General features: G+C 39.8%; 4 protein-coding genes across 12 annotated transcripts in view; 1 reads left to right on the top strand and 3 right to left on the bottom strand.

The window, feature by feature from the left end:
- Positions 1-688: 688 nt before the first annotated feature.
- On the bottom strand, positions 689-4,908 carry LOC139822317 (lysosomal dipeptide transporter MFSD1). Its single transcript, XM_071793927.1, has 7 exons — positions 3,965-4,908; positions 2,847-3,123; positions 2,322-2,738; positions 1,831-2,142; positions 1,630-1,742; positions 1,284-1,522; positions 689-1,133 (listed from the first exon to the last, which is right to left on the bottom strand). The coding sequence occupies exons 1-7, from the start codon at positions 4,104-4,106 to the stop codon at positions 1,089-1,091; spliced, it is 1,545 nt and encodes a 514-aa protein (XP_071650028.1). The 5' UTR covers positions 4,107-4,908; the 3' UTR covers positions 689-1,088.
- Positions 4,909-5,072: 164 nt separating this feature from the next.
- On the bottom strand, positions 5,073-6,641 carry LOC139822375 (BPTF-associated chromatin complex component 1). Of its 5 annotated transcripts, none has more exons than XM_071794034.1 (4): positions 6,510-6,639; positions 6,180-6,271; positions 5,620-5,718; positions 5,073-5,546 (listed from the first exon to the last, which is right to left on the bottom strand). In XM_071794034.1, exons 1-4 carry the CDS (start codon positions 6,525-6,527, stop codon positions 5,255-5,257), a joined length of 501 nt encoding a protein of 166 aa, XP_071650135.1. In that variant the 5' UTR covers positions 6,528-6,639; the 3' UTR covers positions 5,073-5,254. The 5 variants fall into 5 exon arrangements, with proteins under 5 accessions (XP_071650135.1, XP_071650125.1, XP_071650152.1 ...); XM_071794024.1 differs by having other exon boundaries at positions 6,388-6,528; XM_071794051.1 differs by lacking the exon at positions 6,510-6,639 and adding an exon at positions 6,358-6,477.
- Positions 6,642-7,084: 443 nt separating this feature from the next.
- The window catches only part of LOC139822344 (probable RNA methyltransferase CG11342), a 25,580-nt gene continuing 5,740 nt past the window's right edge, over positions 7,085-26,924 (bottom strand). For 4 of the 5 annotated variants that reach the window (XM_071794014.1, XM_071794007.1, XM_071794003.1 and 1 more), the window contains exons 3-5: positions 12,983-13,174; positions 8,618-8,850; positions 7,085-7,858 (exon numbers count right to left, since the gene is read on the bottom strand). In XM_071794014.1, coding sequence (XP_071650115.1) covers positions 7,304-7,858; positions 8,618-8,824 — 762 coding nt within the window. In that variant the 5' untranslated portion in view covers positions 8,825-8,850; positions 12,983-13,174 and the 3' untranslated portion in view covers positions 7,085-7,303. The remainder of the gene's footprint in view (positions 7,859-8,617; positions 8,851-12,982; positions 13,175-26,924) is intronic. The other variant, XM_071793996.1, reaches the window with a different exon arrangement.
- Positions 22,458-26,924, top strand: part of Trbl (tribbles pseudokinase 2) — a 27,072-nt gene continuing 22,605 nt past the window's right edge. Inside the window, exon 1 of the mRNA XM_071793977.1 lies at positions 22,458-22,479. The gene's annotated coding sequence lies outside the window, so the exon portion shown is untranslated. The remainder of the gene's footprint in view (positions 22,480-26,924) is intronic.

Below are 26,924 nucleotides of genomic sequence, written 5' to 3'. Positions count from 1 at the left end.
ATATAAATATTATATTATAAAATATATTTTTATATTTTTGAAATTTTTTTTTGTAAAAAATAATTAAATCGGAAAATAGGTATGTGATTCGTAAAATTACAAATTCCTAATTTTCAGAATCTCTCAGATTTTTTAATTTATAAAATTTTGCGATCATCTTCATCTTTGACAAAATTTGTATGAGTATCCTACAAATCTCTCATTCAGTTATAAATTCACTTTTTTTTTTTTTTTGAAATTCTAAAGAATGTAAATAAACTTAATCAATAATTTTGTTTATATTTTTTTCATTGTATCAATGCACTGGCGATTGACCCAACGCGTTTGGTAATATTTCAAATATTTTTTATCATGAAAAATAGGAGTACATAAAAGTTATAAGAAATGCAGATCTCTGCGCGCACATGAATTATCTGCCTCTTTGACTAATGATACCAAATTTAATGATTTAATGCCAACGTCGGCGTTGCACACCAGTTTTTGTATCGTATCGTGTGTCGTGCAACAGTAATGTATTCATATCCCGACGTTGTCGAAATTAACTGGTCACGAGAGAGAGCCTTATCGCCAGAGAGCTTGAACAATGTCGCATATATTAATTACAACGTACAAAATAAAAAGTAACGGATGGCTCTTTTAATACAATTCATTATTTCACCGAAATGATTTTGACGAAAAAGGACAATGATCAAAGATCGAACATTTATTATAATATTACATCAATATATATATATATTACACGTCAAATATCTTATGAACAAGTAACTTCGCAACGCTTATTTTTTAAATTAGAGGTAGAGAGAATGATTCCACCATTGATAAAAGATCTATAATTGTGCCATCGTCATGAATTGTCAAAAGTTTCGTATATATCACGTGTAACGTGTAATCGGCATCGATCGAGACTATCAAAGAAACAGCTACAATACGCTTGTTAAAACGTAATCTCTAATCGAACAGTAACTGCGTTACGAAATTATCACAGATCAAGCTGTGTGTAATAGGAAGACATAATGAGCCAACATTTCGACGAGACTTTTTAAGTATTTTTACACACCTATTCGTATCATGAATTTGGAACTAAATTATCATCGTAAAGGTCGATGAATTGGCGTAATCGCATGTGGTGGTACCTAGAATTTAAAAACGCGCGTTATTAAAGAGTTACGATTTATACTTTCTGATTTTTTATCACTTATATACATTCTGTTTTTTACTCATCCGTTTATCGCCTAATGTTACAGAAAAAATAAAAATGTATAACTTCAATAAAATCGACTTACCATCGCACCAATGCGAGACAAGTAACGATTTCGTATACTGATGTCAGATTGTGGCTGCATAAGACTATCCGCCGAGAAATCCGATGTGCATTCCGACGATAATAATTTTTCTCGCTCCAAATTTTCAGGCGTGCATTGAACTGCCTCGTATCGTTCTCTTTGTCCTGGCGTCATGTTGAGATAACCGCCACTTGTTGCCATGTCCGACACCCAGATTGCACCGGCGGTTATCAGTGAAACTATTTTGCACAAATCATGAATTATGTTATTTGTAATGAAATTTCTCGCATTTCCATCTTACGGTGGAAATCATATCTTGAGTTTCCAAGTTCGCGAAAATACTCACTCCAAAGCCAACCGAGGAAGAACATCTCGAGCATTAAATATCCTCCTTTGTCGACAATTATACCAGCCACAATTGCGACTACAGCGAGACCTAAGTTTTGTACAGACTGCGCTCTAAAAAGATATTAATTTTATTTTTAAAATTTTTAGTATTATCTTTAGTATTATTTGCTCTGAGATTGCCAATGAATAAATTACTTACATTCCATAAGCAGTTCCAAGTTGATGCTCTGGCGTCACAAGTGCAATCAAAGGCCACAAGCTACTAGCGAGCATAGAATAGGCCAGCCCCATGAGAACCATACACACGTAAGGGTTCAAATAGGTAAAAGCGAGCAACCCATGAGCAATGATAGTCACGCAGATACTAATGAACACCCACGTTACATTTTTACCCGTTCTATCCACCATGTAACCTAACAGAGGCGAAGCTATCGCCGATATCGAATAAACCAGAGAATTTACTGTATTTGCTGCGGATGGATCAAATTCATATTTCCGCTCGAAAAATACTCTGAAACAAAATTAACGAAACTCTTATTTTTATGTGTAATTGTTATGCATGAAAAGTTGAATAAGAAAATTAACTTCTAGGATGAATTTTAATGCAATATCATTATTTCATGCACTTTGACAGATGCGATTTGAAAAAGTTGTATCGTGCAATAAGATTTTATGCTGTCGAGCACTTACTTTCCCAAAGCGATGAAAGGGAATATCGCGACGTAATAAGCAATGCAAATGAGCGCGATCAACCAAAAGATTGGCTTGAAATCTTTGACGTCCCTTAAACTAACGACCTGCGGTTCCTGTCCCTCGCCTCGTCGGAGCAATCTCTCGGCCCGTTTATCCATGAGGCCCAATACACAGGCGCATATCATCGACATCACACAGGTGATGGCTGCGAGAAAGAGAACTACTCCGATACACTTCGGGCCCTTGTAATATTGAGCCACGTAGTTGTATACCGGCTCCATTACTAAGAAGTTCACGGTCGATCCTACCCGGGCGAAGCTCAACTGCAGCCCGAACACCATGTTTAACTCTTTTCCTTTGAACCAAAGGACCGCATAACTGTTTTGCGCAACTGCCAACGACTCTGCGCCGATTCTGCGGAAAAGGAACAATTTGTTAATTTGACGATTTTACAGAAAGACATATATGATAGTTCTAAAACATTCTGCATTCGATGGAACAGCACCGTAGGCGTAAACATACCCAAAGACAAATCGACCAAGCATCATCAGCCAAAAAGCATCGATCATAGCGCCACTTGCAAAAATGATCTGGCCGATCAACGTGAGTCCCATGTATATCACCGTACCCAGCCGAATTCCAAAGACGCTATCCAACAGGAATCCGCCGATGAAGCAGAGAATGACATTCGGCCAGGAATAAATGGAATACAGCAAGACAAATGTGCTAGTTGACATGTGCAGGTCAGTTTTGAAATTATCCTGCAGCGCGCCCGGATTATCGAAGCAAAAATACGAGCCTGAAATAAAAGGACATACATTGAAATTCCTGCTGGAGTTGCAGTGAGACAAATTTGTCTGTAAGGTTTGGCTCTCCTTTCTTCAATTAGAACAGTTAGATAACACAGAATATTATTTGTGTTAAGAGCTTTACAGTCTGATAAACGAAGATACCCTATCGATTGTGTCATAGGTTCTAACATCGTTTATACAACATATGGCCAATATTTAAAAAAATCCTTGTGATAAACTCGCACAAAGAGGGCGTTCATGATACGCCTTATCTCTAGCCAATGTCAAATTTTTTCCTTGCGATTAATAACAGGAAGACACAAGATAGAATCTACTTAAGCAATTTCCAACTCAACTAATTATTCTTTCTTTATCGTGTCTCTGTGTATGCAATTTTGGCCATTGAGTCACAACTATTTCTCATAATTCATAAACGTAGACGAATAGATAGATGCGTTTTATAAATGTGGATAGATTTTCATCAGAGATTCTAATATTGCGTAAGTTCTCCTGCATAGTGCAAAATATCAAATTATTACACTTGGTATTGAAAAGTATTAAACGTTATTAGTATCGAAACAAATGGAAGTTTCAGAATCGTATGACTTTGGACTAAAATACATTTCTATGTGTGAATAGGAAGTCGCGGAAATGAGGCGTGTGACAATGAGTCTGGCGAGAGGCAACGATTACGGATCTCATTCGCGACCCGTTCTTTTGACAGTGACACCATTCCGGCGCAACGCTGTTGTGATAGGTAAACAACGGAGCGACGCTGTTCGTATATCGCGACGCGTAAACAAACAGCATCACGCGTCCCGCGAAATTAAATATACGTCAGCTCCGTACCGAATCCGAGCAGACACATGAGCGCCAGCCCTAGAAATCGGTAGGGCGCCTTTTTCGGACTGCAGCATCCTTGAAGGGCCGCCTCGTCCTCGGATCGGTCCAAAGTGTCGCCGGCCGAGTTCTCCAACAGGCCTCCCTCCATGTCGTCGTCGTCGTTATCGTTATCGCGACGTCTCTGTCGTTATTGTTTCAAGATTCCGCTTGATTCGCGCTTTGTTTGCCCTCGGACAGCACACAGCCACTCCGCCCGCCGCAGGTGTAATCGAGTCCAGACAATGATCAATTTGCGTAACGCCTCTCTCTTTCTCTCTCTTCCCCTCCCGCCTTCACGTCATCACGCGCGCGAACAAAAGGGATCGGCGATCGGCCGCGATCGATGGAACGACGCCGATCGACTACTCCGACTGCATCGCGCGGCTAGTGCCGAGTGCCGTCATTGTTGATCGGTTAATCTGTCAGTTGGCGGTGTGCGTCGGTATGCGTCATTCAGCGAGATACACTACTGACACAATCGGCATGTGAGAGTGACGCGTGACGCGGCTTTGGACGCCCTGGAGTCTGGACTCTCGCACGCGCGGCACAAAGTCCCTACGGACTCCAAATACCAACCAGAACGGAGGAAACTACCTAAGGCTCGTTATTTGATAGCTGAATTTTTTGTGCCTTTTTTTTCTTCCTCTTTCCAAAAGAAAATTTCATTAATATTCTTCATTTGAGCGCAGAAAGTATAACACAATGCAGCTACAAGGAACATATTTCTAAATCTTCGTGCATTCTCGAGGCATTATTATGCTCTTCTGAAAATAATTTTCTCAATAATCTCAATTCTATAGATACTGAACGTTTTTTTTTTATGTCTCTTTGAAATTCATCACAGCAAATCCTGACTGACTTAATCAGCGATTGATTTATTAAGTGGTACCTATATTTTTTTTAATATTAATTTAATATATGGATAGAATTAATTGTTTTATCCGATCTTTCCTGCTTTTAATACTAAATCTCAGTTGTAAATTGTACTGCAACCTGAATAAATGCTGCGGTAAAATAATAAAATAAAGTCTGTATTTGAAGATGAATGAAGGGAAAGGAGGTCGCCGGATTGAACTAGGTTTTCATACATTTATTGCAAAAAGTAACTTATAAGTGTACACGAGACTGATGCTTAAAACTAGTTAAAATTCGAATGTTCAATGAACAATTAGATGACGAAAAAAAAGATGAGGATGGTATCACCAGCTTTTTAGTTCATTTTTCTTTTTTACTTAACTTATGAACGAACGAACTAGTTCAACCAGTGACTTCTTCAGTGGCGCCTTCCTCGAATTCGAGTTTCACTTGACACTCCTCAGGGAGTCCCTCGACGTCCACTTCCGTTTCCGGCGCGTTCAGCATGTTGAGCGTGACCTCCGCCGATTTTCCCATGAGGCTCTGGTTCCCCGACGTCGATTGCTGCTTAACAACCTGTTGTTGCTGAACCAGGGTGGACTGTTGCGCCTGCTGGGGTAGAATTTGTTGCTGCCTGACCGTCATCCCCGCCTCCTCAAACGCCTTTTTCTTCAGGGTCGTTCGTATCTGAGAGCTGGAAAAGAAAACGATACGTTCGGTGTGAGATTCGGACTGACTGCCAGGACTGGCAGCCTGTGAAAACTTACACCGTCCGACTCTTGATGTGCTCGCTTATTCTGCTCAGTTCTTCGCTGAAGACTCTGACCGACTGACGGAGCATCTCAATATCCTCGTCAGCCCATTTACTACGCATCGAGGGGGGATAGGAAATTAAGAAAAGAGCATGGGGCCTGATATAATTGTATATGAGATGACACTCCAATGGTATATATCTTAAACTTATTAGAAACAAGAAAAAAGCTATTTTGTGACAAATATAATGCAATATATGCTACCAGAGAGTCACCCTATACAAATATTGCCATAATAATCATGACGGAACCGTAAATCTTTTGTATAATTTTAAAATACTTGTAGAATTACTTTCCAGACTAATAAGACTATCTGCACGTTTGCCTCCAAACTATATATTTTATGGTTGTATGTCTAAAAGGTCGGTATTCATAGTCGGTTCTTATATTGAAGACTGTCTTAAGTACAACCTTTAAGATGTCATGAACCAATCGCAGAGCCGTATTAGCATCTTAAGACATTACTTAAGACGATCTTGAAATAAGATCCGACTATGAATACCGGCCCAACTTACCCCGCTAGGGAATCTGATGTAGGATGCAGCTGCATCGTCAGCTCACCTAGCTTGTTGAAGGCTACTCCAGCTGCAGCAAAGATCTCACCCACCTAAACACGAATATATAAATAAATTATGTATAACGGTCATATATATTTAATTAACATTCGTTATAATGATTCAAAATTCTTTTCACCGTTAGTTTAACCTAGAAATATAATAGTACTTTTTGTATTCGATGTTTCGACATCTCAGTATTTCTTCTCCGACTCGTCGACATTGCGCAAGGACTTGCGAGACAATTTAAAACAAAGTATGGCAAGATTGTCTAAAAGTTTCTACCCTCACCTTGCTCGCAGAATTCATGTTAGTATCGTTGCTGTTATTGTTATGCCCGATGCCCGATTACGACCGGAACTAACTGAGGGTTACGACAAGAGCGACGACAATTGCACACTGTTGACACTATTTCGAGAATTTTGAGGATTTAAAATTTCTGTCGGTGATTATAAAATCAAAGTAACGCCGATTTACCTATCGTTAATAAAGATTCTTAAGTGACTTTACCTTTACCAACCAACGGTAATTACAGAAATTTTCTTTGTAATTATCGATATTAATTATCAACGAAAATTTAAATTTTCTAAAATCGATAATAACGTAAGAGACACTAATCGAAATCGTAAAAATTATAATTTTAAGAATTCTCAGAATTTTAAGTCTCAAGTCTAAAGGATTCAAATTGCGAAAATATAAATGCTCATAGAAGTATCAGGAGAACATAATCACGCAGAAGGTATTACTAATAAAAATTTTTGCACATTATAAAATTGTTAGTTTACACGAACTCGAATTACGAACATTTAAATGCTCAAAAATGAACAAAGCATCAGGAAGAACATAATCAGCTAAATCCCATGCGCTAGAATTTGAAAAGCTTTATTACACATTTCCTGTCGTTATCTACAAGGATAAAAAATGATTATCGCTATGTCGACACACTCGCGCGCATACACAGTTACGACGTATGAATATTTAGAAATGTGATGCGGCATGCGGTACATTCACAATTGATACAATTTCATGTACCGAGGGTATTTATGATCCGAATGCACGTAATATCGTGCACATTTGCCGATCCTTTACGATTCCTGCTTCCTTTCGTAGATCAGAAGCATGCGTCCCCATTCGTTGCCCGCGGTAACGGCGACTCTTCGAAAGTCGCAGATCCTCCGCAGAATATCCTCTATGTGCTTCGTCGGATTGCCGGTGTACTTCAGCTTCTTCAGCAGCGGAAAGTCCCCCAATCCCGCTCTTCGCAGCCTTCTCTCAGCGTTTCTGTAGCATCTCCAAGGCTGCGGCTCGACGACGATCATTTCCGCCAGCTCGCAGGCCCTTCGCAGAAACTCCTCGAGACCGTCGTCGCCGTGATTCAGGTGTATCCACATGGTGATCGAGAAGCAGAACACCACGTCGAATCGCGTTTTATTGAGCTGCGCCAGATACCGCCTCAGCGTCTCGTCGCAGTCCTCCGACAAAAAGTCCAGACGCTCGAAGGTCAGGCGATCCGGGCGCGGATTGCGCTCGCGCGCTTTCTCGATCAGGATCGGGTCGAGATCCACGCCGATTAAGGAGATCTCGGGCTGATCTTGCGACATGGCCTCCTCGAGGAAGTCGCGTAGAACGTATGTGAGATCCTGCAAAACGCGTCGTGTACAATAAGATTTAGATATGCGGTATCCTTTCAACTATACAGATTGCGGAGAATTGAATCTAAAATGGATTTTTGCCTAATTAACGGAGTATCGTTATTTGTACATATTTCTTAAATATGTACAAATATAAATTTAAATATTTAAATAAAAATTAAGACACACAAAGAAGTTGAAATTTAACGTTTAAGCAACGCACTAAAAACATATGTTGCTGGTTGAATTCATCGAGATAATACATATCTAATCTGCATCTCCTAATTTAAATTCGTAGCTACGAAATATTAGAATAAAATTAGAATAGAATTTGAATAAAATAGAATCAGAAATGGAATAGAAATAGAATAGAATTAGTTAGACGTCGTGTTTTCTTAATAGGAGTTCCGCTTCGAGCTATCCACAAGCTGAGAGGAAATCTCCAGCTAAGAGGAAACGCAACATTTGTGAGGCATTCCGTATAATTAAAAAAAACGTATTAGCTCGAATATAAAGAGGGACGAAGAGAAGAGAGGAAGAGCAAATGAACGCGTACAGGAAATTTCTAAACAAGGACAAAGGATACGAATTCCGGAAGCGGATGCCTGGTGCGCGAGCGAAAAGCTGAATGGGGATAAAGTCGACCAAAATTAGACGCGCCCGTTTGTAGTTTCGGATCACGAAGGCCGGAGTCATCCCGTTTCGTTTCTGGCTGGCCCATACGTCCCCCGACAGCTGTGCCGCCGCGCCGCGCGCCGCTGCTCTTACCCCGGCGTTACAGCCGACGTCTAGACCCGTGTATTTCCGGGCCGGATGGCCGACCCGTTGCCGCTGCCACACGCCACGCGGAAGTTGCCGCACGCGCTCTTCCGCAGGATGGAATTGGTAATAATTCATGAAGTTCCCGTGTCTGATAGCGCCCGGATCCGTTTTCTCCTCGCTCCTCTCGCTTTCGCCGGCACCGCTCTCGCTCATTCTGTTTTCTATTTTTTCCGAAAAATCTGTAAACGCACAACATTGCTGTAATACGCAAACATGTGGTATGGATATAAAAATTGGACTTATACGAACATATATTATTGCATATAGATCAATATTGAATGTATTATAATATATATAATATATAATATGTAATGTTAGTAATATATGTATAGGTATACATAATTAAATACAATATAATAGTATAATATATACATGCAAGCTCAAACATTTTAACCCTTAAATGCACAATTTTTCATATAGCATTCTGAATACTTTTTAAATAAATAATGAGCTGCTTAAGAAATTGTAAAAAAAAGATTTTAAACATTTTTTTACTAATTTGAACCCTTTACAGATGTACAAAGCTGCGTGTTTTCAGTTCGAACTTGATACGGGAGAGTACACGGAGCATCGAAAAGTCGCTTTGCATATGTGCAAAGCTGCGCACTTAAGGGTTAAGGCAAATACACGATTTCGAAAACTGAGTATCTGATTTCATATGAAATGGATTACTCAACTCAGTTCCATTTCTCAATTCGGTGTGTGACATGGAGTAGTATACGGTGTTGCGTGTAATATTGCAATAGTACGTATACGATGATGGTGACAACACAATGACGACACTAACGAGCGGCAAAGTGGCAGAAAGAGTGTTAGGGAGAAAGAGAGAGACAAAGAGAGAGAGAACAGTGGCCGCAAGAGAAGGTCAGGGGGATCTAAAGAGCGGAAGGACCGAACGGTTAATCGTTATAGTGTCCGCGACCCAAATAGTCGTAGCCTTCGATCGCCAGACGATGGAGCGTGAAAAATTATCGATAAATTTTCGCTGTGAATGATCCGGCTGTCATTGGTGATTACAAAATAATAAAAATAAGAACTGTCATATTGTCAGTCGATTGTAGAAATACTGAAGAAATTCCTGAAGTTAAACGAGCCCAGATATTGAAAGACATAAAAGATATGTGATATAAGTCGAGTGCTCATAAATATTCATTATCAAAAGTTGTGAGCTTCTAGAGAAGCTTCTGTAGAAGTATCCTACATAGAAGCAAAATTAAAAATTTGACGTTAGACAATCATGGATAATTAAGACTACTTTTGCGCCGAGACAAATTTTATGTGCCAAGGCCAATGAAACGCGTAAGTCTCATTTAATTATAGTGCATAAATTACGGAGAATATTTCGTCAACTCTTTTCCTGAAAATGGGTAAATAGGCTACTATTTTTCTAAAACAAAAAAATACACACAAGATTCTTAGCTCCCATAACTTTATCTTCAATATATCTTCGTTCATTCTCGATCCTATTCTCATCTTTTACAATGTTCAAAGAGAACAAAAGTAAGTTCGTTTTTAGATTCGCACGTCCGGAAAATCGTTCAGATTTTGAAAAGTAGTTTTACAGAGTTACATGGAGAATAACAACGATGGCACCTTCGGTTTTGCCGAAGGTTCAGCGAACAATGATTACAATGAATATCCGGTGCGGCGCGGCGGGCGGTCCTTCGATTTCTTGTTGCGTTCTCATTGCCAAATCCTTCCGCGGCCTACAGCGTGCACGGGGGAGATTGCCAAATCCGACCGGAGATTGTGAGGGCACGGTAAACGCGCGCGATCGATGTTTACACGCTCGTAATCGCGCACCGATCGTTACCTAATTGCCTCGCGCGCGCACGGCTCCGACAAAATTTTTCTCGGCTAGAAGGAAGGCTGTTTGAATCTCGAGCTCTCCTTGCGTTTTCAATACCGTGAGAACTCGCGGTACCGCCGACGCGACGCGCCCTCAATCGTTGCTCCACGCGACACTCCCCGAGCGGCGAAGAAATTGCACGCTCTTGCGTAATCGTTCTGTCGACGTTGGGTCGTAATCGTCACAGTTATGCGCCGAGGGAGGGATATAACGCTATGCCTAATTAGCACGCTCGATTACGGGCCCAACGGTAATTAGCCGAGTAATTCCGGACTTGTACGGCGATTTAACGCCGGGATTTTCTTGCGCGCGAGATAATGAGTGTGTCCCTATCGTCGATTGCAACAAATATCGTGACCTGCCTGTATGCATCTGCGCGCGAATTGCATCAGTGACATTGGCGTTAATATGGCCTCATTTGCGTCGCAGACGCGTGCACGCCAGTTGGAAAAAAGCACACCTCAAAGAAGTTCCGACGTCTCTCTCGATCGCTGCACATCGAATTGAAATGCCAATTGTCGTTATCAATACGCTGAAAATTAGAGAAACGAAAGAGAGAGAAAGCAAAGAGAATAATCCACTACTTTCTTTTGGAGTGTACGTTTATAGCAGGAAATTAATTATACAATTAACACGTTCAAAATTAATGGAAAAAAAATACGTCAGCTACAGTATTGGTACTATAATTATTGCATCATCTTGAAAATTATTCATTCGTTAAAAGTTTAGTGGAAGTACTCTTTACATACTGAATATATGTGAAACATTTTATTGTCGCGATAGCCTGTATTTGTTATCATATATAATCAACGTTGATACAATAAAAAATGTAATTATGTCTGTGCCAAGGAGATGTCAGGCTGTAATCAAAGCCTGTGGCAATAAATATTAAGCAAAACATATTAAAACGTTAATATAAATATAATATATGCCTTCTATTATATAAGATTATCTACAAACGTAACAAGATAAAATAAGCACATTGGATAAAACTAATCCATTTCTTTGATTTTTATGAGAAATTGATACAGTGGTGATCTGATTAGATTTAGTACATTAGAAACGCTTGATTAAGAATATATATACAATCCCTGTAGTAATAACAATACATTTATAACTTTTATTTCAGAAATAAAGTCTGTAACTATCCGTTCCAGAAAGAAATTTTGGTATTTCAAAGCCAAACATAAAGGAATGATATATATATATATATATATATTAATATATAAAATTGACAAATTCATTGAGTGATGCAATAATTGATGCCAGTACTGTGTAGAATGGCAATCAAAAATTTTACGACGGACGTAAAATAAATTTGCGTTGCTAATGCGCCCCGCGCACACGCGAGATGAATGCTAGTTGTTGCGCTCTTTCGAAACATAGAGCATTTCGGTAAATCGTCTCACGACGTGGGACAATGAACTCACGTGTGTGTCGTCACACGTGCTACATAAATGACGCGATCGCGATTAGTCATCTGAAATTAACATGGTCTTCGATCTCAAAAGGGTACGCCTAGGGGCATTCTCTGTTGTAACAAGTTGTATCATCTTGGGCAACGCGCGTAAAAATCTCGAGGCGGCCCCGTCTAACGAAAGTGTAAAGTGAGCCTCTTCTTGACGCGTGATTTTCATGACAATTCTCTACCATCATCGGTTTCCGAGAAACTCGCCTATTCAAAATTCTCAAGTTTCCAAATGTACGATCTATATTTACGCTCGTTTGGAAACTAAACAACTGAAACCTAAAAACGGGCAGATGCACAATTCACGTCTCTCTTTCGGTGAATAAGGATTCGGATCCCGAAAGGATTATAATAGAAATTTGAGAATGCGTACATAAATGACAAAGAGGCTCGCTACTATCCTGAGGACAGTGTATTATAGTTGGACAATTCGAAGTCCACTAGATACTAAATATCCCAATTACAGTTTCTCGATAATGCATTCGCCGACAATTAAGGTCAGTCCGAAGCTACGAAGAATGGGAAAGAAGCGAAAGGATAAGAAAAAGGGTAAGCGTGGCGCCTGGCCGAACGATGGGAACTGATCAATGTATAAGGCGTACACGGAGGGGGAGGGGGATGGAGGGGCAGCTGCATGGACCTTTTTGCTCCACGATCCGCTCTCGCGTCGGAATCGTAGTACCAGCCTGTTCCTTCGGAGCAGGTAAAGCAAAATATACCCCGGAAGTCGATCGTAAAGCGATCCGTTCCGCGTGCATCCGGCGCATTCTTCGATCGCTTTTTCCGCGCCCCCATTCACATTAAATCCGCTTTTTCCGGATTTTCGTGTTCCACGTCGGATGTGTGTGACAAATAAATCGACGCCGTGTTCTTTAGCCGAAGAGATTCGACGACAACGGGGCCCGTGCGACAAAGGCGTGCCGTGCTACAAACCGCCTCGAGAAAAACCGGGGGGTAGGTACGGTCGTTATCTCGAAAAGTAATCGGTATTTACCTCGAGAGAGCCGATCGCTGCCACGTGCGTCTTTCGATTCTTCACTCGGTGGATCGAACGTGAAATTAACCACGGGAACGACTTAATCCTGCATCATTCTGCTCGAAAAAAGCGCCTCTCTTCAATCTCTCGTGATCGGAGCGGAAGATTGAAGCGAATAGAAAATACTGGTACTCCCTATCGCCGAGAAAACTGTCCAAACAAAAAAAAAGATCAAAATAAACAAAATTTATAGACATGTACACAAGTATTCAAAGGTTCTTTGTCAAAATACGTTGTCATTCGTAACATTGTTATTCTTGATTAACAGATCGAATTACAAGGGAGTGTAATGATCAACGCCGCGTCTTTGCGCGAATTTAAGTTACTTATCTCTCGAACGTTGCGCCACACAAAGAGACAGCAGCGTGTATTATCTGTTTTCCTGTTTACGTTTCACCGAAAACGAGGATAGTGATTTATCATTTTACGTAATAAAATTTCGCAACGCCGATTAATATCTTAATATATGTGACATTGAGTATGTTGCTAAAACGATGACTCTTTCAGATTTTCTAACGACTCAGTTTTTTTTTCGACGTTAAGACGATAAGGCCGGAAGACCCGTTTTGCAACAAAGACCTTTTATCGCCGCGTAACATTACAATCGGATTTTCAACTACCTTGACACTTGCGGGAGTCAAATTTATTGCGGCGAATATAAATTCAAACGCTGTCGCGGAAACGAAAATTTAATGTAGTCCAATTGTATATAAAGCAATTCTCGAGTTGACGCTACAGTTGTGACTTTCTAGAAACGTTTAGACATCTCTCCCTGGAATTTGTTTGTGCGAACGTTGCAGCGCGCGGTAGCCGGAAGCGGATCATGTAGCGGATGACGCAATTTCCGGGACGCGGCCTTAAGAATTCCAATTCATCGCGGTATCGTCGAAATCCGTTTGCTCAGCCGCTTCCTCTATTTTCGTTACTCCGCTGTCATCAATCCGCCGTTCGTCCGTCGTCGTGCACCCGTTCGTTGTTCACCCGTTCCCGCTTCTATCGGGGAACGTGTGAGAGAACGCTTCTGCACGTTTCAGCGCTTATCTCTACCGCCGTAATTCGACGCAATTCTACATCGCCGTGATAAAACCGTCGTTCACTGATGGCGTCGCAGTTGACACTCTCGCACTTGAGATTCAAGGTTTCTAAGTTGTTATTTATCCTCAATTATGATTACCGATGTTTTTCTGCAGAGCCGTGCAAACAGTCTTTGCGTCTAAGAATAACGCGACGATGCTGCGACACGTTGAACACAATCGATACAACTTTGTTATAATATCTTAAAAAAAAAAAATTATAGCACAAGTCAGCATCGTACTCATTATTATACTCGTATCGTGATGTCTTGAAGGTTTTTGGGATATTTCATTAAATATTTCAGGAATATTTTGTGAAAGAGAAAGAAACATTGGAAAACATTCCCAAAAGATTGCAGGAACGTGACTTCATTTGCGCAAATCGCACGTTTCTTTCACGCGCTCGTGTGCTTAAGGATTTATCCTCATTATCGAGATAAAAATGTTTGGCGAAGCCTTTAGAGATAGACTGCAAAATTAAAACGATCACCGCACGTTTGTTTTATCACTTCTCCTTGATGCCGAGGAGAAGATAAGTTGGGGAGACATTGTTCTCGCGGCAGAAAAATGTTTTCTGGAATCGATTTTCCGATCGCGCTAACAGATTGTATCGATCGCGAGCGGATCGTATCGGCGAGATCAGCTCGTCGGCCTTTAGTTATTCTCGATAAATCCTCGAACGTATGTACGTTCGGGGCTTCGAGGGATTTAAACGTTCACAACTGGGTCATCCAAGCAAGGATAAGCGTCGCGACGGAGATTTATGATTATGCGCGCACTGCAGCCGAGGAAAACCTCGAACGGTGTCAAGTTCGATTCTTTATGCCTGCCGGCGTAATAACATTTATACCATCAGTCAGGAATTTATCGCGATGCGAAATACTCGCCCGAAAATATAAATAAAAATTTAATCACGCCAGACGATAAGATTGTATAAATTTATAAATCTCCTTTCGAAATTTCGCACTTATTCTTTTTTTTATTCGATTCAACTGAAAAATTCTTATTCGGCAACTTGTACGAAATATTTCGGATATCAGGTGCGTTTCATGTTCTTATCATACCGCGGATACTTCGATGGTATACCATTGAATTCTTTTCTCGACAGATGTGCAGAATCAGTTTGATTAGGCGAATATCCACAAGCGAAGAAATTTCTTCGAGGTCTTAACCTGATTTCCGTAGATTACGTACTTTTATAAGAGCGCACAGTTTATCGCGGGAATGTCCTCGTTTCTGACGTCATCGCGCGTATGACAAATCCGAATGGTATACTGCTTTTAATGGAAATTCAACTGGAAACCTACCGCTTATCGTGTAGCTTCTTCATTTTTTTATATTAAGTATCTCTTGAGAGATAAATTTTAAATGAAGTTTCTGTCAATAGGGGATCATTTTAAAAGAAAAACATTGCTTGAAGTCAAACTGATGAACTGACGAAGTTTGTGTGTCAGCTATTAATATTCTTGAAGCTTAACGAGCTTAACTAGGCCTAATTCTTGACGTTTCCATCGAATCGATCATCAATTAGATGAAAACTAATCTTTCCGCGAGCAGCATTTTTATTCTCCCCCCCCTCCCCCCATCAGCCGATGATTAATCCTTAGAGGATTCGAAGAAATCGTGAATTATTAGTAATTGGCAAAGTTGTTCGTGCGAATCAATCAACTTAAACCTGAGGCACATCCGCAACTCGTACGATAAATAGAAAGGCTCGAGGGATGATATATGGAAATATGGCTGTCCGTTTTTGCAACAAAGTTGTTTATTGCCTATTATAATTTAAGCATTTACGTCAATACGCGAGAACGATTTCCAAAAATCTTCTCTCTTTCTTTTTAAATCGCAACTATATTAATTTATATTGATTAACATCCGTGTTTTTTTCTCGCTTTTTTTTTTAAAGACTTACGTCAATTTATGTATTCGGTGGATCCTTCCTAAAAACAATTGCGTCATCACGCCAAAGCTCTCAAGTCGCGTTTCCGGCGTTTCCGCTAGTGCAATGCAACGCGCGTGTACGCTGCGTGCTCGCGGTACGTTACAGTACGCGTTACATTAGCAGCTCTCGTTACTTCATCACACGCGGACACGCGTGCGGAAAATGACGCAAGTCGAGGCGCGAATGAGAGGAGCTTCGCACCATGCAAATGATCTACACAGTACGTCAGAAGAATTTGCGTAACAGGAAAAAAAAACAGAAGCCCATCAGAAACAAGAAACGACACGCGACGTCAGAAAATTATAGATGCGGTAGATTATAGACTCTAATTAATTTGTATGAATATTTAAATTATTTTCGTGGCCACTTCGCATACTCGTCCGTTCGAATACTTCCAATCGACTTCTCTCGCTTCAATTTATTCAACACATTGGTTAAATTTGTAGCGTCAAATTATACTCAATTTGAGTAATTTTTAACCATTCTTATAGATCGCCACTGCTATCTACTCAATATATCGAAAATTTAACCAAACCAATGTTGATTTAATTAAATCAATGAAGTTAAAATAATACTATTTTTTGTGTCAGAATAATAAATTTTTTTACACACACACTAATCAAAAATAACAAAATGTTATTTAACTCAAAAGGTATTGGTTTAAATTTTATCCTTTAATATTTAACAGTAAACGTCGACTGGAAATTGCAGTGAGGTGGGAGAAGGAAAAAAGAGAGACAAAGAGAGGGACGTGTCTGTATTTTTCATTTTCATTAAAAGCGTCTTATCAGCTGTGATATATTTTTTTTTTGCCTTCGAACGTATTGATAAATCAGCGTCATTATTAACGCTTGACAAGAAACATACCTTCCCTTGCGGATCACGGGTCGACGTCTTCTTTTTTTTATGGCTGACCCCTGACGCAATCGCGCAACATATGTAACTCATTGCTGCTCCCCATTGTACCTACACGCGCCGATACGTGCGTATGTTCACGTAAACGGGAAGGTATCGCGATGCGTGACGCGCCAATCTCGGCGCCCACACTTCTGCCGTGGATCTTATCGCGCGTATCTGATACCACAAAGAAATACGTCATACTCATTTCGGGTACGTCATCCCATTATTTAAATTGTAAATCACGGCTTTGCTGAGGTCATCGCGCACCGCTGCATCACGCAGCCATTCGGTGAAAATGTTGCAGTCATCGAGCTTTCGGTCCTCGTTTCCTCGTAACGAGACGGAATCAGAGTAAATATACGACCGTGATGTGTTTGTCGGTGCTGTTTCGGTCTCTCGAAACAGAGCAGAAATCGCGAGATTATTTTATATCAGTACAATGAAAATAGAAACAAGCCTCGCTCCAAATTGGCTTCCAGAGCGAGTATAATTCGCGTGTTTGAAGGAGACACGCGATTTTTTTTCAGTGTTATCGAGAGTGGAAATAAGTATTCTTCTGAATGAGGAAAATATGACTTTGTGCAATGCAGCGAAGCAAAACAAGACCTTTAGCACAAATTCATTACAAAATCGTGCACATAAATTACTTCCAGGAATGCTAACGTTGTCACTACATACGTATTATCTACACACTTTGGAGCGACGAAGTTCGTGCCGCATTTCTCGGCATAATTTGCATTAATTAAGCTTAGTTAATGCATATCTTATTGTCGGCCAATCACACTCGATCATTTCAATCGTAGAAAGAAAATGAATTCGCATATGTATATATTATGTATTCGATAAATTCTCGCCTCTCACCGTTTCGATTTAAAGAATGCGGACTTAAAGTCCGTTAAATCCCTGGCGCTCGCACCCGCGCAATTAACGACTTTCGAGCATTTTCCACAGCAAATTATCGCAAAAACGATCTTTCAAATCGGTTTTTAGACAATCAGCTGCGGTCACGAGTCTTTCGTGATTGTAAAAAGTTGGAAAACTGACTTTACTCTCACGTATTTTCCTCTCATATTCGTATCCTGCTTAATTACCCGCATTTTACACCCTCGTGTAGCGTTTCCTTCCTTAAATGGATTTCAGCATTAATATTAGCCACAAATGTGTACTTTCACGGAGATAAAGAGATACTATAACCGCAGAGAAAATAAAGTATCTTTTCACTCGTCGTCCTCTTTATTAACCGCATCCTGTGCCCTCCTATTTACGTTTATCACTTGCGCTTTGTACATCCTGGAATTAGTCGGCCGAGTATTTGTGTGAAGAAGCAATAATAGCCTGTCAGCGGCGTACGGGTCGCAGCGGGTCGCCAGACGAGCAGGTAAGAACTTTTTCACGAGCAAGATCTGGAAAAGGATATGCGCATCCTGTGCGCGCCGTAATGCCCATGTTTCCTAGTGTTATTTTCGCCAGACAGCTGCTACGGGCAGGACGTGAAAGAATGCTTTCGAGTGGGAAATCCAACAGATTTTTTCGTCATTTCGACTAAAGCTTACTGCAATCATACGGAAAACTTACGTAAGAATACCAAAAACAGATCGAACAGATAGTAATAGGCTTGTTGACGAATGATAATATAAAGATGATGACACTCAATTGTACAAGAAAAAATTCAACGGGTTTCTAAGTGGCGTAAACAATTTAAACGATATTATATATATCCTATACGATTGACGAACATAGAATTTAATAGAACCAAACATGAGACATTGCTTTGCCAGTAAATAAATAATAATGATTTTTTATTCGACCAAACTAGCTATCTTTATTTAATATCGTTGGCGCGACGTTTCGACCATTGATTTTATTCAGTCTTTTTAAGTATGAATCTATCAATCATAAGTTCGATAATTAAAAGCATGTAAAATTATAACTCAAACAACCACAACCGTCAAAGAAATACTAAAACACATTAATTACAATAAAGATATTATAATAAAAACTTTATACATATATATATGTACCTATATATATATATATAAAGTTATGAAAGCAGTAAATAAAGATAACCGGTTTAGTAGAATAAAAAATTATTATCGAATTTTTAATAGGTTCTCTAATTATCGTACCTTGACATAAGAGTTCGCAGAAGGACTCATTAAATTAAATTAAATTTCTTTAACAATATCGCTCGACCATCATTAAAATCATCGCGTTCATCTAGTTTTTACGCAATATTCCGTGATACGACGCTGTTTTCAGTTTTGAGAACGTGTTCGACGAACATGTCGAGCCAGTGCTCTCCTCCGTACAGCTCGTTTATCTTCCTTCTACAACATTTCCTTCCATTATGTCGTTTCCGTGCGCTCTGCGTAGGAGGATCCATAACATCCTCTCTCGTCGGCGACTTCCTCGAGATCGTCTCGATTCGCAGGACGAAGAGCGGACGCTGTGCGTCCGCTTCTAAGCTAATTTTTCTCTCTCTCTCCTTCTCTCTCGCCTCCCCATCTCGAGGCATCCGAGGCGTAAAATGAAACAGCCGGCGAACCGGTTCGAGAATTTTTCGTCGGTTCCCTCGTCCCGGACTTCAGACCGGTATCCCTGCAAAAGCGCAACGCGTAGGCAGACAATCCTATGCGCCGCGCAGATTTGCGTTTCGCAAATCGCATGCGACGCGCGTTCCACGCAAGGCTAGCTCGATTATTCGTTGCACGAGAACGAGAAGTCCGGCTCAATTGTACAAGGTGTACGACGCAAAACGCCGAGTCGGCGTCGAGTTTGGATTTTTACGTAAACTCACCAGATTCCATTACGCGAGTTCATATTCACGTAACGTACGCGCGTGTCAGCGAATGATATCCACGCGAAATTTTATTGGTATAAAGAAACGTCGCCGAAAATTTTAACTTCTGAACAAAACTGCTTTTATTCTCTCCAAATAATATAATAACAAAATAAAATTATATATTTAAAAAAAGATAAAATCTGGATTTTTCATTAAAGTTTTCTACGTAATTATAAATATAATGAAAAAATATTTCGAGAATTGTTTATGATAGAAAAATGTTGATGTTTAACGCTAAGCGAAATAATTCGAAAAAGCGGCTTTCCATGCGTTAAATTTAATTATGTGACATTCACGAAATAAATTTTCGATCTATAAATCATGCAGAACACATTGTCATGATATTTGCAATTTTTGCTGGGCATGCCCGCCGGACTTTAATTAGAGTCAAGCATATCGGACGAAATCAACGTACTCTATGGAGGACAGGGCTTCCGCGAAGGTCGATTCGCTATATCGACGTGTCCTTCGCAAGAAAGCTAGCGAGTATCACGGTGAATGAACGTTGCCTTCATTGTCGGATTTCGCAATATCCACGTCGCGCCGTACTTCGACGGAGGCCATAGCTCCCGAGATCTTGAGATCTCGACGATCGTATATAATGCCTGCCTTTGTTACTTTTTACAAAGCGCGCTCACGGAGAAAAATCTACAGATCTGCTTTAACGTTCAAATTTTTTTTTTTTTTTTTTTTTTAGAAGAGAAACGTCTATTTTCGTCATTTATGTTTAAAATTTTTAGAACGCTATGCGTTAAACCTTTCATAGCTAGTATAAGAGATTTCGGATCTTACAATTAGAGTACTCAAATTTTTTATATTTTATTTAACATTTATCACAATTCATTTCTTGATTAAAGATTAAGCATTTCTAAAATCAGCTCTGTTTAATTTTAGCGACTTGATGTTAATCGAGAGATATGATTTTTTTTAAACATGCTGGAATAATATGCATGTTCCAGTGAGATTTATCTCACGGTAGATGTCAATTAAAAATAATTTCAAAAGAACCAATCGTCTCTTATAATCCACTTGCAAGTCATACATTTCGAGAAAATACAAATTATCGGATCTCCGAAATGAGTGAATGAAAAATTCCGTGTCTACGGGGAATGACTCCTCGGTTTCTCAACTGACAGACAGAATAATGAACGAAGATTGGAGTCGCGTCTTCCCGCATGCGAAGATAGTAGGCTTCTCTATCGGAGGAAGTAGCGCGTAATTTTGTGCCGGTGGGCCGCGACTTCCGCGTTTCGGTTCCTGTTTGCGGCGGCACAAGGAGTTCCATATCGGGGGCAGATAACAGTCCTTGGTCATACGTAATATACGTGCGTCTGCTTCGTCACAGTAAGTCCCAATACGGTAGTTCCCCGCGAAATTGCCTAATTCGCCAAAATATGGCTGCAAGAAATCCTTGTCATTTGATTCTTCTTCGTTAGCGCACATTTTAATATTTTAAAGCAGGATAAAATTATGATTTTTAATCACGCAAAAGAACAAAGAAATATATATTCTATAAATATGTCTATAATACTTAAGTTTATCTTCTATCAACGATCATCTACCTCGATATAACGGAATATTTTGCTTTCGTCAGATAAAATTTTTAAGATAAAGTTGTAAAGATAAATATCAAAGCATATAAAAACGTATAAAGAAACACGCAAGAAGTACACTGCTCTATGTAAAAGAATAAAATTCGACGAATAATAATATTTAAGTATGATAAAAATGTCGCAACTAAATATAATATATAATTTTGTTATCGCGTTTTAAAAACTTTAGCCATTAGATCGGAAAATAATAAAAATGCAATATCTGAGATTAGCTTTTTATCATGGCCAGAAGTAGTCAATAACGGAAAAATCTTAAACGGAAATCTACGCGAGACAAATATATCAATTTAATGTAATAAAGGACGACAAACGCGTAGAGAAGATGGATAAGAAAAAATTGAGTAATATTAATAATCGAGTACTTAATATCATCTCTCTCCGTTTAGTACGTTTACACAATATTTTGTAATATATTAACTAAGAAAGTAACTTCGCCTAAATTGCAAAGAAAATATGACAATTTATGTTTTCCATAAATAAATATTTATTATCGAATTAAACACTCGTAATTACTCGTTAAAGTAAAACCAACACGAGTAAGATTGTTGTAATAAAAAGAAATTACAAACGTGTATTTTCATAACACATTAAATAACGATCGATCATTTTGTAAAAGAGGAACATTGCTTAAATTGCTGATATATAATTGTGTAGTTTCGAGGAAATAGCTAAACTAATCGTCGGCCGGTTAAACTGTACACAAGAAGCGATGAGTAATAATCGTCGGTGATTATCGACATCCGGTTTCTTGGCGAAACGATAGTTTCGCGAGCGGCAACGTGAAATGGGACAATTTTGCGCGATTGCATTCCCCCGACTGTTTATTGCACATCGCTGAAGTCACTGGACTGTGCCATAATGGAAAGCTACGTTAAGTCGTGCAATATATTATGAAGACAGCGTGACGGTGACGGGGCATATGCGACTCACCGAAGGCAGTGCTTGCACATGCAGAAAAGCTTCAATCACTGCAACTCGATCACTTCCCTCATTAGGCGACGAGATTACGAGAAGTCCGTTTCGCGCGCATGCATTTCGAAGTGAACAACGTATGAGGTGAAATGGAACACTCGATTTACCGTTGAGTAAGTGGGTCAATATAATAATTTTCTAACAATACGAAATTAATCCTTATCCAGATAGTGAATATATTTGATAATAATTTAATTGCCATTCAGAAGTTATAAGAAAGTATACGAAATAGTCTTATTGTGTGTGTAAAATAACAAATTGCCAAATTACGTCCAAGCGTTTGCAAAAATGTTTGCAAACGTTTCAAAAACGCAAAAATTATTATTATCTTGTCCGCTACGTATACGTTATGTATGCTGTTGCACGTTACGTCGAAATAACCGAGTTTATCGCGTAACCTCTTTTCACTTCTAAAGTGAACGAAATAATTTTTCTTGCAGTTGCATGAATAGATAAACTCTTGATAGACATCTCGCAATCAACAGCAAAATTTCTCATTTACATTAATAATATATAACATTTACGTCAGCATCGTTTCGTCACGTGCTTATACGTATTTACGTCTTGTTTACGTGGAATGATGTAATTTAGTGAGAATAGTGCGTCCTTTTGTTCCCTTTCCGGCAAAATTAATCTCGCTGTTAAAAATGAAAATGAGGAAAGATCGGTGGAGGATAAATTTCAAAAAGATGAAAATGATAAAATGTCGAAATGCAAGATATCGTTATCTATATTTAATCAGTTATATGTCATTACAAGAACCAAAAAAATGTCGAAAAACGATATATCTCTTCCGTTATTTCGTCAGTCTCGGAGATCAAAAATAGTTTGTCTTTGAAAAATCTCATGATATTTCAGCACACATATTTTTCTTTTATTTTTATCTTTTTTTTTTTAAACGCGCAGGTATTTTTGTCATGTATACGACGAGGCGGAATTGAATATCTAATAACTCTCAAACTTCAAGGCTTCAGCTTTTAAGAAGTCTGGCATAATAATAATGCTGAAAGATGCTCGTCAATTTTCTGAAGTTACACGCGCGCTATCCTAGACTGCTTTTTCCAATAGCCTTGGGAGTTTTTTCCGTTTTTTTTTATTAGCGAAAATATAGGCGTAAATATCTCGCGTAAAATAGGAACGCATCATCTGAAAATTATGCTTCTCGAGAGTTCTGTTGAAAAGTTATTAATTAATGTTTCGATGAGTCCGTCACTTGGAGGAATTAAAAATATTGATTAACAAGAAATGTTCGGTGCAACACACGTACATACAAGAACAACATCGCAACACGTGCGAGATAGGCGAAGGGATCTCCACATTCCTTCGCCAGTCTCCACCATTGTTTTCTAATCAGCGAACAGGATTCCGCATATTTCTCGATGACTAACTTATTCGTAGTCATGACGCGCAAATAACAGCTGACCGAATCGCTCGAGAATCGAGGTATTGCACGCGTGATAGCGATAATGACATCCGCTTGCTCATCGATCGCTCATTACCGAAAATTTTTAGCGGCACGTAGCAGCGCTAACTATTTGCATAAACTATTTGCATAACTTAAGCAAAGTTTTAATATTCAAACTGGCTTCTTTGATATTCAGAAATGGAATCAAGCGAAGGTAGATACATGTATTAACACTAATGCCTAAAATCAACTAATCAAATATAGAACGGTGGTAACCTATTATTTATCAATTTTTGGCACATACGCACACAATTCGAAACAAAGAAAGTTGACAAAGGGATGAGTCATCTGGAGTCAAATCTTAAACGTGTTCGCACACCCACGTCGATCGTCGCGATCGAGGATCTATATTAAGAAGAATATTCAGAGCCTGTGGCGCGCCGGAAATCGTCTGGACACGCGAAGGCATAATTAATATTATAAATATTATAATTACAGAGACCATCTTGCTATAAATCTAGTAATCACTAACTCATTAATCTTTTTAGTCGTAGTTGAATTTGAAATTAAGCTGTTTAAACTCGTTCTAAAAGCGTTGTCCCTTAATTAACTTCATTTATTTAATCAGCTGATAATTGCCTGTTATTAGCTGATCAAGAACACGTTAACGAGGCAAACGCGTTAAAATCTCGTAAGGAAGAAGCAAATATCTCATAAATTTAAGACATTTTCGAGATCGCGATGCGCAATCAAGCCGCAGACTCGTAAATTGCGCAGAAATGAATTCACAAATACACGTTCAATCGCAAAAAAGAAGAGGTTAATTGCGTGGTTGTTTACCAAGAGCATACTACATTTCCGAATAAATTTCGATAATACAGGCCGCTAATCAATGAACCGTCGACGGCGCAACTGAAGTCAATCGCGTGTCGCATGATGAAATATCCGCGCGAGTGACAGCAAGTGTATCGAAAGATCGCGGAATATTTAAAAAATCTTATTAGATATGCTGGTCCCGTGCGCGCGCGGTAAAGGATACCGCGGTGTCGTCATCCCTCCCGAAGAAAAAAAAAACAGAACCAGTTCTGTGGATTGTTGCCCGACGATAATTTCGGCCGTGTCTCGAACGCCAGACGATATCGTGCTGAGGCAGGTAATCGTTATATTTATACGTGGATTCCTGCGGAGGAGAATTGTAAGGCATTTCACGGCTTACTTGGAGAAGACAATGGGAATTCGGTTCCCTTAACTACTTGACTTTTGTCGTAGGTCAGTATCGTCAAATCGAACGGATTAAGTATTATGACGCCTTATCAGTCGATCAATCCATTTAGCCTTTGTCACGAAAATCATAATTGACGATCGATACACGATTCTCGCGATAAAAGATTATAACGCGTGCATGAATTTTTACTTGGAAAAAAACTAAATATAAAACGATTTAGAGTGATTGCACGCGTAACGTAGTAGTATCTATTTCTCATCTCTCTTCTTCAGCGAATTGCAAAATGGTAAATAAACTTCCCACTCGTCTGCCGATCGGCGATATAATAGAGGACGAAAGTAAAAAAATGTCGCGAGATAAATTTTCCTCCGCGTGAATCTGGATAGAAGCGGAAATATCTCGATTGAACGCCATGTACTTCAAACTACTCCGCCCGCGTCTTCGAACTACTCGTGCACTTTTATTAATCGTACCGTGTTTGCAAACATTTTCGCGATAATGTCGAAGGGTGTCGGGGCGCTGTCGAAACGCGACAGCGGCGGCGGTCGGCGGCGATAACGCAGGCGCGAATCACGCACGGACTTTCCGGATCCCTCTCGCAAGACATCAGCCGTCGCGTTGCGACAAGCCACGCGGCGCGTGTAATTTACGGGGGCACACATATATCGATCGCCGCGATCCTCCTTCTTTTATCGCCCGGCTTTTATCGCGCCTGCTCTCCGCGCTCTCGCCGCGTCTCGCGCGCGTCCAGCTCCAGCTGATCATCGCCCGTACCAACATCCACGTAAGCGGAATGGTGCGCGGGATAAGAGAGAGAAAAAAAGAGGTGGCCCCGGATTGACCAATATCCGGCGACGGCAGGAACGCGGCGGGATAACGAACGTTTGGAAACGAAGGCCTGGCCTGACTCAAACGTGATCCAAGCGCCATGCAATCGTGGCCTTATCTGTCTCCTTTTTTGTTTCCTCTCTCTCTTTCGTATCGCGAACGTGAACGCGGCCGTACACATGTCCGCGATACCCGGAGAGTCTTTTTTTGCGTCCGTGCGTGCACTCCGAAGTGTGTGTACGGTACATATGGAATATATCGACGATTAAGAGCGAGCGCGCGCGTACACACGTCCACATAGTCAGCGGTGTCAGCACACATACGTGTGTATTAATGCCAATTCGGGAAACGAATTCGAATATCCTAGAGTTCTTCAAATTTAAATTAATTTTTTTTTAATTAATTAAATTTAAATTTAAACCATGTTGTAATATGGTTTTGGAGTATATTTTATAAAAAGGGTTTTACGGCCCTCCGGCACACGTCATTCGCACATAACCAACATAAAAATCTATTTTGCAATCTGTTGTTTAATTCTTTTCATTTATTATTCGCTTCGCAGATTATCTTTGCTATTTTTGCACGATAAATAGAACCTGACGGCATAGCAATACATTTGATAATTTAAATTCTGAACACGTGAACACATGCATGCGTGCCGCTTCCTCGCTAAAAATCTGTGCGAAATTATACGTCATATGATACTAGGAGAAACTAAATAATTCAAGTTACATTACAAAAAAAAGTATGTAGAATTACAAGTTCAAAAATCAACATGTCGTAAAAAAGTGCCTGGCATCTCCGTTGTTGTAAATCATGCGATTTTTGTAACACTTGTCGTCCGTACGATTTTACATACTTTTTTCCTACAGTGTGGGAGACCCGTCACGGTCATACGTGGGTGAAATTGCATGCCCTTATACGCGCAATTGTTTAAAGCGTGCCACCCGCGCGCAACGAGAAACGTTAAGGTAGGTCAAGGGCGCGTTGCACCGCGTCGGACGAGTCTCTCGTGAAAGATCTCGCCCGTTTGGAGGATGCACGCGTGAATTTTTAACGCTATCCTCATTAAAAAATTCTGGCAGATAGACAGATGTTCA

Source organism: Temnothorax longispinosus, chromosome 1, assembly GCF_030848805.1.
Source record: "Temnothorax longispinosus isolate EJ_2023e chromosome 1, Tlon_JGU_v1, whole genome shotgun sequence".
Classification (NCBI taxonomy): domain Eukaryota; kingdom Metazoa; phylum Arthropoda; class Insecta; order Hymenoptera; family Formicidae; genus Temnothorax; species Temnothorax longispinosus.
Note: the sequence above shows the minus strand (reverse complement) of the source record. Positions and strands in the feature narration are given on the sequence as shown.